A 12628-nucleotide genomic window follows, 5' to 3' on the forward strand; every position below is an offset into this window, starting at 1 on the left:
ATATCTGATTCACCCCAATAATTTATACTGACAGAAGGACTGAGTGAAGAAAGGAGAGCTTTTCTTGTGGTGCCAGGGATCAAACCTATGCATGCTGGGCACACACTCTGCCACTCTCCTGTCCCCAGGGAGAGGTTTTTACCTGCTGAATGACATCCTGTGCAGTGCTGACACGGGGTGCTTTGATGACCGTTCGCGGTTGTTCTGGAGAAACATCGTGCACATGTACAAAGAAACTCTCCTCTTCCGAGCTCAAGTTCACCTCTCTGTCATCCTGAACAATGCTTTTTTCTTCTAAGGTCTATATTAAAAAAGGAAAATGTATGAGTAAATGATAAGGTGATACAGAAGAAAGAAAAATCTAGCAAAAATTTGAGCTGTATCTTGGTAATGTGGAAACAACTTTTTAGTTTTATCTTTCATATGTTAGTATTTCTATACTATTCTACAAAAATATATTTGTCTTCTGAAAGGAAGAAAGTATTGTATTTCTGCTGTTTTACACATCCATAAGGTCTGGCCCAGAATAAGCCAGTTATCTGCTACTATTAACAATGGATTTTGAGAGTACAACTTAGCTATAGATAAATTTGTAGAAAGAAAATATGCCATTTTGAGAAAGAAAAGGATGGGGACATAGCTCAAGTGGTAGAGCACCTGCCTACCAAGTATGAGACCCTGAGTTCAAAATTCAAGTACCACCAAAAAAAAAAAAAAAGAAAAAAGCCATTTTGCCAATTACCAAAAGCCAAATAAGAACATAATGAATTGTATTTAAGAGAAACCCATTCTTGCATAGACCTTTGAGCATTTAGGAAATGCTAGACATCTGAAATGTGGAATTGACACTCAGTTAAGCAGGATAAACAAAATCCACAGTGAAAAGGAGGAAAACAGCAGCTGGAGGTAAGCCACATTGCAATGAATGCGGACAGAATTCTCAACAATTAGAATTCTTAACAATTTTAGCAAATTGTCTTTCAGAAGCCAATTTTTCTATCTATCTACAGATATATGTACCTTATTAACTTTTTTCCAACAATATAGAATCACAATAAAAAAGCAAACCTTTCCCTCTTTTTTTCCCCCACCTCACTCTCAGGAAAAAAAAAAAAATCCAAAACAAAAACTCACTGTTTTTAGGTTATATGTCCTTCTAACCATTTGTCATGGTTACACAAATGTATTTTCCTATATGTGAACAAATATACACAACAAAACCCAGGACTTATGTAAGTATGGATACACTGTGATGGTCAAATGGCTTTTGTCCTTTTTAGCCCCATTCTCAAATGAGAGCAGCTTAAATTAGGGACATAATGGGGAGGAAAGGCAGAGCAATACAGACTAGGCAACCTACCTTCAGGAGTGAGAACTGTGCAAGAAGAACTATTCCCAGCATTCTTCTAGCCTATTTTCCCTAGGCCAGGATACTGAAATAATGCTAATTAACTGGAAGAATCCAATAATTGCTGTCACTGTGTTGGAAGTTCCAGCCAGCCACCTGACCCAGATTTGTCCCTATTGATATGAAAGTCAGAATGGAAAACTGCCACCAGGTGGTACCAGACTGTAACTAGGACCATAAAGGACAGGCTCCTGGAGCTTGCCAGCCAGTCACAGACCTGTCCCAATCATTTCATTAAACATGCACACATTGCTCTGTAATTTACATGATTAGATTTTTTGGACCTTACTCATTCTGTGATGGTAGGGGTAGTGGAGAAAAGTTATTGTCTATTTTTCTTACATAAAGTGGGATTGTACCTTCCTGCACATACCATCCTACAGCTTAAAAGACTGCTCACCATTCATGTCCATTCTTACTGCATATTAGGATGGTGACTGCAAATATGTCATCATGTTGATCATTATGTATTTAAACAGTCAGAGGGTGAAGTTGGGGGTAATTCATATGATAGAATTAGATCTCAGTATCCCAAAACCAGGAAGCAAGAGCTAAGGAAAAAACAAAGCCAAAAAAAAAGTTCTAAGTTGCCATACAAAATGTCTCAGCAACAATGCATCATTTAAAAAGGGCTCTTTGGAGCTTCACTCAGAGTTTATTTACTTTTAAGAGTTTGCAGCCACATAAGAAGCCACAGGGAATGAGCAGAAGATAATAAACATAGCTCTTTTTCATTAGGATTTCTTCTACATATTGCCTGTGTGTTTGACTTGAGCCTCATGATAATTTTTTTTAGTCAAATATGGTAGTTTCTATTGCAGATTTTACAAATTAGGGCACTGAGGTTTACAGGATCACTATAAGGATCACAGAAGTTAGGTGATCTGTTCAGAATTACCTAATTTGTAGCAGAGCCCAGGTTTGTCTGATTTCAAATCCAGGAGCAGTCAGAGGACACACTGACCACAAGAAGACGTGGTACCTAACAGTTCAACTGCCCAGGAGACCAGAAAAATATAACAGGCAGGCAAGAGATTTTCAAGGTCATAGACAGCATATTGGGGAACTTTTAATATACTATATGGGCAAATTGCTTATCTACCTTACTAGTTCCACAGGATAAACTAAAATGGAAATACTTACATTCCAAATCTATCAACTATGGTAGTGGCTTCTTGCATTCAATAATTAAATCACTCAAGTGATTTATTCAAACTAATTTTTTTGGGGGGGTAGAATAGGTATTGAACCCAGGGTCTTGGGCATACTAAGCATTTGCTTTACCACTAAACTATACCACCAGCCTTCAATAAATAAATATGAGGTATCTCTATGCATCAGCTAAACCTAATCACTAAATATGAATTGCTGTCTTTTGAGATATATTTAAAAAAAGTTCCCCCCCCAAAAAAAGGTGTATGGAGAAGAACTTGTTGTAGACTACCCATCAGAAAAAGCTTGTCAGAATTCCCTTCCAGTTTATTACCCCTTGTTTTCAAAATGCTTATCTTCTACCAGCCTTTAGTAAGCATCTATTCCTGAGGTCTTTACTGCCTGATGTGACCATAATGGCATCCCTAACTTTCCCAATCCTTTTAACCATATAATGAAGTTCCTTTGGGACACTCAGCAGCTTGCTCATCTTTCCTCCTACTCACTTCCTTGTGAATAATCCACAAGGACTAACACAATTCCAGCCTCGGCTGCATAAGATGGCAAAAAGAACACAAATCGAAACTGTAAGACTGGAGTTCTTTCTATTCTGACTCTGTCATGATTTTAACCCCTCTCAAACTCAGTTTTCCTATATGTAAAATGGTTTCCATTACATCATGAGATCATTCAAAACAGCAGGTGTGTGAGACTTTTCAACTCTGTAAATGATTATGCAATATATGTTTGAAATTTTTATTCACTGACATTGTCAGAGATACTTTTTAACAGGTAATTAATTAATGAAGTAAGACAGTTAAAAATGGGAAAAATGTAGATATTAAAAATGGCTTCAAAAGTCCATCTGAGCCAGGTATGGTGGCTCATGCTGGTAATACCAGCTGCTTGGGAAGCCATAATTAGGAGGAACATGGTCAGAGGCTGATCCTGGGCAAAAATGGGAGACCCTATCTGAAAAATAATGAAAGCAAAAAAAGAGCTGGAGACATGGCTCAAATGGTAGGGCACCTGCAGAGTTCAAATCCTAGTACCACCCCACCAAAAAAAAGTCCATCTGGGCCACCTGACATTTTCTCATAAAGCATTATCACGAGAACTGCTTATTCTCTGTCTTAGCAATTCATATGCCTGATAACCTGAAAGAGATTAGAGGCTGGGGAGACAATTAAATTTCTTTTTATGGTCTGAGGCAAGATTAGGGAAGGAAGGTGATGGCTTTGAGTTCCAGAGATGGTGGAGTTCTGTCAAGCTTACAGACCACATTCACAGTAATTAGAGTGAGAAAAAAGTAATTCATTCTAGTGAAAACTGGTGCTCTGTCATCTTCACTGTGTCTCAGTGAGCATGGACCACTGGTGGACATTTTACCAGTCGATCTCTATTTCATGACAGAAGGAATAGGCCAGGTGCCCAGAACAGTGCCTGCCATATATTAACACATAAATACATATATGTGTTTAATCAAATTGTTAAATTGTCTCAACTGCCTTGTTGTTGACATATCATGAAGTCTGAATGTCTACATCGGAGCAATTACTTTATATACCATTTTAAAACATGGCAGTAAAGTAGTGGGGTCTTATCAGTTTGTTCAGAAAAAGTGCTGTATAAAGAAAGTCAAATAGGAACCAATCAATTTGGAATCACTATGGCAGCTGTTGCTTTCTTTCCTTCATGGAGATGATAGTGAGAATATTAGCACATATAATATAAATTTTAATGATTCTGACCAAGGCTGAGAGATTATTTTATGTGAAGTTGTGGAATATTTTCAAAGAAATACTGTTGTTTTACTTATAATATGCACAGAACTTTTATAGGTTAGGTATCCCTTACTTGAAATGCTTGGTTCCTGAAGTGTTTCAGATTTTGGAATATTTGCCTAGACTTTGCAGATTAAGCCTCCCTAATCTCAGATCCGTGCATTAGCTGAAACTGGCACTAACAATCAACTCCCAAGTGTAGAATCCCTACAGAGCCTGCATCACACAATGTAGTAGTAGTCCCCCAATCTGACGCTTTGCTTTCTGTAGTTTCAGAACCTTGATCTGAAAACACCAAATGGATAATTCCAGAAATAAGTAATCTGTAAATTTTAAACCATAAACCATTCTGTGTAGCATGATAATACCTCTTGCTGTTCTGTTCTGTACTGCCTGAGACATGAATCATTTCTTTATCCAGGGTATCCACAGTGGGTACATGCTTGTTAGTCACTTAGTAGCCTTCTTCATTATCAGATGAACTGTCACACTATCTCAGTGCTTACTTATGGGGGTCAGTCCTCTATGAGATTTCAGGCATCACTGGGAGGCCTGGACCATATCCCCTGTGTATAGGGGGACTCCTGGGACATGGCCTGCACAGCAATGTATTTTCATGCATACAAATAAAATACTGGACCCACAACCAGTGATATGCACAGGAACCCTTTATGTGCTTGCTCCCTTTGTCTTATTTATTTATTTATTTTCCAGTACTGGGGATTGAACCCAAGCCCCTGCACATACTAGGCATATCATTTGAATCACATCGTCTAGCTCTTTTATTTGTTTTTGGTTTTGATTTTTTTATTTTTGAGAGAGGGGCTTGCTAACTTTGCCCTGACTAGCCTCAAACTCACAATCCTCATGCCTTTGCCTCCTGAGTAGCTTGAATTATAGGTGTGCACCATCACACCTGGTTTCCTTTTGTTTTGTAAAGAATATTTGTAGACTGAATTTCTGTAACTTAGAGATAAAATATGTACAGAAGAATAAAATAATTTCTCCACATTTACTTAAGAATAATCTGAACCAAGTTGCAAATAAAAGAAATTCAGGATTTGAGGGAGGTGGTGATTGGTGATACGGTTAACCACATTCTCAGCTATGTCTGTGCAGGCTGCTCCCATGACACACTTACTTCCTGCTGGGATTTTAAGACAATTCTGCCCACATATCCTTCTTCTGGAAACCAACTGCTTAAAATCTGCATGACCTCTTCTTCTGGACCAATGGCTCTCTGGAATGGTTGCTTCCTGCACTCGTTCTTTTCTTTAGATATTAAATGCTTTTCTTCCATCAAAAAATAGTCTGTGGCAATAGGTTTGGTCTCTTGTTCAGACATCAGAATCTAAAGAAAAAGTAAAGGCAAAATTAAGCACACCTCTGAGCAGTGGGAAACAAGTCTGCTTTCATGACAGATAGGTCTGATGTGTAATTTATATGTGAAACCTACTCTGGACTGTTGCATAATTCTTTTTGGAGGATCTAAGAATTCTTGTATGTCCAAAAAGGATCTTTTATGGCCATTCTGGGCAATGGCACAATTTAGTTATCTAGATAGCATAACTATTTTTCCCAGTGTTGGAATGAGAGCTCCTACTGAACTAAAAACTTTGTTTCTCACTTCATGAACTTACTCCTTTGTAATTTTGCAACACAGGACTGAGGGCAAAGAACCTAGTCCAGTTTTTATTAACACAATCTCTTTTTCTCACATTGGAAATACTCAATTGTCTTCTCATAGAAGGGCCACAGGGCTAAACTGTCATCTGATCTAAGGTGCTGGGAATTCTCCTCACAGTGTCTGTGAACCTTGTTTCTTTGTTGGCCATTGACCCTGTGCAGTCTAATGGAATGGTAGAGACAGGGCTCTAGAGCCAGGCAGACCTGGTTCTGAGCTTTCCTTTCAGGACTTACCTGCTGTGAAATGTTGGGAAAGGTACTTTAACTCCATGGAGATTCAGGAATAGTCTTAGTAATAATCTCTAAATTGTGTTTTGTTTTACGATTAAGGCATAAAACAACATGGGTACATTATGAGATAAATAAATAAATTCTAGCCACCACCAGTATCACTTTACTGATGTATTCTTTCTCACTCCTATATGGATTTATGACAAAAGACTGAACTTGAAGGGAGTAAAAGTCACACCAAAGAAACTCCCTTTGTTGCTCTCCTATAAGAAATAGCTGGGTGATGAGAGACAGCTGCCACCACCTGTCCTGGATTAAGTAAACACCCATTTCTCCAAGTCCTTGCCAATGGTGCTATGATCAGACTTAACATTTTCTCACTTGGAGGAAAAGAAGAATGCATGCTCTAAGGATAGGGGAAGCAGAAGAGTCTCAAAAGCCTCTGATCCCTCTACCCTAGCTCTCTGTCTGAAATAGGGCCAAGGTAACAACTGACTTAAGTACATAACTACTACTACAGGAATAATTCAGGATGTGAAACTTCCAGGAGGTCAGTTGGCACTGTCACCTTCATGCAGGGGCCAGGGTCACCCCTTCTTAGCCCTGAGGACTTACTAGCTTACTGGCATGGGGTGACAATAAAGTATGAGGCTACTTTTTTATTTTTAGATTTTTTATGGGTGGTCCATGGAAAGTTTTTCTTATTTTGCAACACCTCCACTGTGTTGTAATAATAGACACGGAAGTTCATGGGCTGATTGGTTTAGAACGAAAGAAAAAAACAAAACCAAAAGACCAAAACCAGAAACCCTTGGCCATAGCTTCTGTTTTATAATCTACGAGATGAGACACCTGAGCAGTTCTCTATGACTCCACTTAAATCAATTATAAAATGTTGGACAAAATGTTTACCTGTCCATAGAGATGTGCCTTCACAGGATGGTTCCACTTTTAATACTTACACATGATTGTTTTTAATTCCCCATGCATTCTGATTCCAGCTATATTTTGTCATAATACCTTAATTTCAGAGGGAGCTTCAGCATCACTCTCCTGGATCATTGCTCCCCTTGAAGAAGGGGTTCTGAGTGGGTTAAGGGTAAAAGGGTCTACAAGGATGTTAGGCCACTGATTAAGCATGGATAGAGCTTCTAGTGTATACAAAAAAGGAATAACTCATGGGTCCTTCCTTGCCCTTTGGGAAGTTGCCCTCCTTCTTTTGGGTACTGCTCTTTGTTCCAGGTTTGCCCCCTCTTACAAGTCCTCCCATGGATGGTGATCCTGCACAAAGCCACAAAGATTACTAGGATTAAGAGCAGAGTAGCCCACTAGGAAGGGCCTTAGGCCAGTTCTCCTACAGGGTTTGGGATAACAGGCTCTCATTCTCTTGTTTTAGGCTTTCCATGCTTCTTTGTACCACTACAGTGGTAGGACCTCAAAGGCCAAGACCAAGTCCCAAGGGAAGGGAGTAAGGAGGCTGCTCTTCATGCAAAGGAAGGTCTTACGCTGGAAAGACTGGAGATGTGTCCTTGGCCCATGTGGACTGTGCTGATGCTCTAGAAATCTGATTGAATTCACAGATGGCAAATAGACTTCATTCAGCTCATATATAAATTCCAATCTATTAGTAATGAAGTGCTGTATTAAGAAGGAAGATGAGTCCCATAGCTAAGCTTAAAGGGAAAAACAATACATGGTTGGAGGACCATCCATTCTGATTTGTATGTTTCTAGAGATTGGTGTTTTATGTGACTAAAGAACTGTTAAAAATTCTTCTCTATGATTCAGGTAGTTTATCTAGTAGTATCAAGATTCCTTAGGTCATTCTTAGGATGGATCTCAATGTTGAATAACATATTTACAAATAATCAAAAGACATAATATCAATATGGATTTCTGTGAATTCATGCACACATGTGCTTGCTAGGCTAAGGTACTCTACCACTTAGCCATTCTGCCAGCCCCATCTATACATTTTAGACATTCCCCTAACCACTGGCTTAGAATACTTGCCTGTTGGAGAAGCTGCTTTGCTTTGGTGCCTCCATTTATAGTGAAAACAGCAAAGGGCTCTGGACCTGGGACCCCATGCACTGTGACTCTGTGAGTCTGGAAACATCTTCTCTCTTCTGTATTAAACATCTGTCAAGAAAGATCACATGGTTTCATGGTCATTCTAAGTGACATGATAGTTATAAGCTCTGTTCAGTACAGCAGTACTAGTATTTAGAAGTATGTGTGGGGATATGTAAACGCAAAAGATGAAGACCCATTTATAACCTAATGCATGTTAATATGATGGAAGAGACAATGGCACATCTGTCTTCCTCAGTGGTCCAGTGAATGTATTTAGCAGTGCAGCACCAAAATATTAATTTATTTTAAATTACACTGTCTCCTTCTGTCATAATTAGGGACTGATACTGCATGAAAAGCATGTTAGTTAGTCCTTACCTATGAATTGATATTCTACAATATCTATTGGATCCCATCTCTCTTCAGGGGATTGGACTATAATTTTTTATGGTAAGATGATAAATAAAAGCCAGGCATAGTGGTGCAAATCTGTAGTTCTAGAGATCAGGAGACTGAGGGAGGAAGATGGTGAGTTCAGGACCAGCCTGGGCTACATAGCAAGATCCTGTCTCAAACACCTCTCCTTCCCCTAAAAAAGATGATGAATAAAATGCTCTGCCTTAGAGAAGAGTTCACTTCACCATCCAGGCACACCAATAATTATTATACAAAAAGTGTTTCTCTTAAGAAGAGCTGAATAAAGCATATAATAACTCTTTGAACATTTTTCATATTAAGATATATTCATTCAAACTATGAAATCCTATATGGAGACCTTATAGTGAATCAGACATTATGCCTAATCCTGGAGATTCAGGGACAAATGGGACATTACTCCTGCTCTCAAGGGTTCCAGGTGAATGATGGAGAAAGTGGACCATGTAAGAAGCATGGTAGGTTTCTTGGGAGCCTAGAGGAAGGGTCCTATCCCAATTTTGGAAGAAACCAGGGAGGGCTTCCTGCAAGTGGTATCATCTGAAGTAAACCTTGAAGGTTTACACAGATTAAGACTACAGATGAGACTGAGATGAGAATCCAAAATTGCTGTAGCATGTGGGCAAAACTTAAGAGGTGGCATAAGGCAGGATATTCTAGGACCCTCAAAAAGATCAGTGGGTAACACATCAGAGAGAACAAGGCTGGGCTTTGTCTAATTGGCTAAAATGTAGATTGAAACTCACATTTCAGGGATTCAGGTGTGCACCAACATATCCAGCTCCACAATGTGTTTTTACATATCAGTTTTATTGAGGTATATTTGTATATCATAAAATGCACATACTTTAATTATATGGTTTAGCCTGCACTATTTTTTTTTTAAAAAGGTGAAAGTTAGCAACATTTAAAAAAAAATTACGTGTCCTGATTTTCTTGAAGAATCAAAAGATCTGGTGCCACTGAAAGGCAAGGAGCAGCTGGAACTGAGACCTGGGTTAAAACTGCCCCTCCAAGCGATGCACAAGCCCTTGCTTTCTGGCATCTTTACCCAGCCCACTTATGTGCATTTATACCATGCTGTTGTTATCCTTGGAAATTGTTTTCATTTTTCCTCTGGTATAAACTTAAGAGAAATGGTGTTGAAAGATACAATTGGTGTCAGAAATGCTGTAAAGGCAGTTCATTCACGGCATTTGTAGAATCTTCAGAGAAGGGTTTCTAATGAGGAATGATAGGTTCAGATTTAGGTTTTAGATAGATCTATCTGGGAGGCCTTCAAAGAAGGTAGACAGAGGAGGCCAAACCCAGAGGTTTGACCAGTTAGGAACCCACTGCCATAACCAGGTGAGAATGAATGATGGATAAGGCATTAGGGATGGACAGAGAAGAATGGAGTTGAAAGACATGAAGAAGACAGAATTATCAAGTCTTAACTGGGAGGTATAATAGAAGTCTAAGATGATGTCCAGTTAATGACTTCAGCAATGGAGGGTGATGCCCTCCATGGTCAAAGAATGCATACTTAGCCAGTCTATATGCTGCTGCCTGGGAGTCCCAAAAAAGGCACGGTGGGCTATAATGAAAAAAAAAATTGGTCTTGGTCCTTGTTTCCTGGCATCTAGATCCTAAGACTTTTGGAATCACTGGAGTGATAAAAGTGTCTTTTGTTGCTAATAATAGGATTATTGGTGGCTGAACAAGACTTAAGGCATGATTAGAGCTGTGGGACTTTCACACCAACTATCAGACCTCAATGTGGGAGAAGGGTGGACAGAACTAATCACTGATGGCCAGTGATTTCATCAATCATGCCTACATAATGAAACCTCCAAGACAACCCTGAGTGACAGGGTTTGCATGACTATATTGAGGTTCTTGGAGGGCAGCATGGAGAAGACATGGATGCTCTGCACCCTTCCTCCCATACCTTGTCTTATGCATCCTTTCCTTTTGACTATTCCTGAGTTGTATCTTTTATAATAAACTGGCAATGGTAAGTAAAGAACTTTGCTGGGTTTTATTGAGCCTGAATCAGGTGGAGGTGAGTCAGAGGTCCTGGTGACATTCCAGGACTTGTGATTGGCATCTGAAGCAAGAGTAGTCTTGTGAAACTGAGCCTTTAACTTGCAGGAGCTGAAGCTCACTCCTGGTGGACAGCGTCAGAATCAAACTGAAATGAAGGACATTGACTGGTGTTGGAGAGCTGGAGAAATGGTGGTGGAAGAGACACTACACATCTGGTGTCAGAGTGCTGTGAGGAAAGGTAGTTCATTCGTGGCAGTTGTGGAATCTTTAACTAAAACAGATACAGAGGACAACCAACCCAGAGCTGGGCAGGAAGCCTTGCTTTGCCTCTGTAAAAGCATCTGGTTCCTGCTCTTTGGTACATGGCAGCCTCATCCCGCCTTGTCAGTTCTCTCCAGAGCAGAGGCCATAACTTCCTCCAGCTGACCAAAGTATTATTCTCAACCTTGCCCACATGCTGGAATTACCTGGGGACCTTTAAAAGACACCTGGGGCTCAAGGCCACATATTCTAGTTTAATTGATGTGGGGTACAGCCTACATACAGGAATGTTTTTTAAAGTACCCCACATGATGTAAATGTGCAGCCAAGGTTGCTGTAGTGTGATGAAAAGAAAAGGAGGAAAACCCCCCAAAACAAGGTGAGGGACAAGAGAGTAGATCAGAGAACAAAGCAGGGCCATTAAGACATAATGACATATGATTCATATGTTCTCCCTCATATGCAGACATTAGATCAAGGGCAAACACAACAATGGGATTGGACTTTGAGCACATGATAAAAGCAAGAGCACACAAGGGAGGGGTGAGGATAGGTAAGACACCTAAAAAACTAGCTAGCATTTGTTGCCCTTATTGCAGAGAAACTAAAGCAGATACCTTAAAGCAACTGAGGCCAATAGGAAAAGGGGACCAGGAACTAGAGAAAAGGTGAGATCAAAAAGAATTAACCTAGAAGGTAACACACACGCACAGGAAATCAATGTGAGTCAATGTCCTGTATAGCTATCCTTATCTCAACCAGCAAAAACCCTTGCTCCTTTCTATTATTGCTTATACTCTCTCTACAACAAAATTAGAAATAAGGGCAAAATAGTTTCTGCTGGGTATTGAGGGGGTAGGGGGGAGAGGGAGGGGGCAGGGTGGGTGGTAAGGGAGGGGGTGGGGGCAGGGGGAGAAATGACCCAAGCCTTGTATGCACATATGAATAATAAAACAATAAAAAAAAAGACATAATGACAAAAGTGGTCCAAAGCCAGTGCCACCATGAGCACAGGAGCCTTTCCATAGCTCATTAGGACTGTGCTGACGTAGATTGATACATAAATGATCAAATGAATAAACATGTAGAGAGGGAACCCAATACATTTTTAACGTAAAGAGGAAGCACAATGGAATCAACCAGTTAATTAAATCAGCAATTCTTGTTTAAACAAACTACCCTGCATTAGTGGGGAGCTGTCATCCAATGGTTCTCAAACATTGATGGGCTTGGGACTTAACTAGTGAGTTAATATATATGGAAAGTGCTTGGTAAGTGCCACGTGTCAGCAATTATTGTTGTTACTATTTCCATAGCTACCTAATTAATGACTCATTGGCCACTTTGCTGCAGCACAAGAAAGCCTACTTCCAACATAGCAATCCCCACAAGTATACTGAGTAAAACAGAACTTAATTACCAAAGAGGCTGGCATGGTACCGCCAGAAGAAATTTCTTCCATTCTTCTGCTGTTTATGAATAGACTAGAGATTTCTAAGACTTCATTGTGGAGATTTCGCAGCTGAAGATGTCGATATCCTGGAGTAATACAGAATTGGTAAAATAG

General features: G+C 39.7%; 1 protein-coding gene across 8 annotated transcripts in view; it reads right to left on the bottom strand.

The window, feature by feature from the left end:
* Positions 1-12628, bottom strand: part of Plce1 (phospholipase C epsilon 1) — a 363378-nt gene that overhangs the window by 5848 nt on the left and 344902 nt on the right. For all 8 annotated transcript variants that reach the window (XM_074078733.1, XM_074078732.1, XM_074078737.1 and 5 more), the window contains 4 exons: positions 12482-12600; positions 8275-8403; positions 5486-5695; positions 143-301 (listed from right to left, as the gene is read on the bottom strand). In XM_074078733.1, the coding sequence (XP_073934834.1) occupies positions 143-301; positions 5486-5695; positions 8275-8403; positions 12482-12600 (617 nt within the window). The remainder of the gene's footprint in view (positions 1-142; positions 302-5485; positions 5696-8274; positions 8404-12481; positions 12601-12628) is intronic.

This window comes from Castor canadensis, chromosome 7 (assembly GCF_047511655.1).
Source record: "Castor canadensis chromosome 7, mCasCan1.hap1v2, whole genome shotgun sequence".
In the NCBI taxonomy this organism is placed as follows: Eukaryota; Metazoa; Chordata; class Mammalia; order Rodentia; family Castoridae; genus Castor; species Castor canadensis.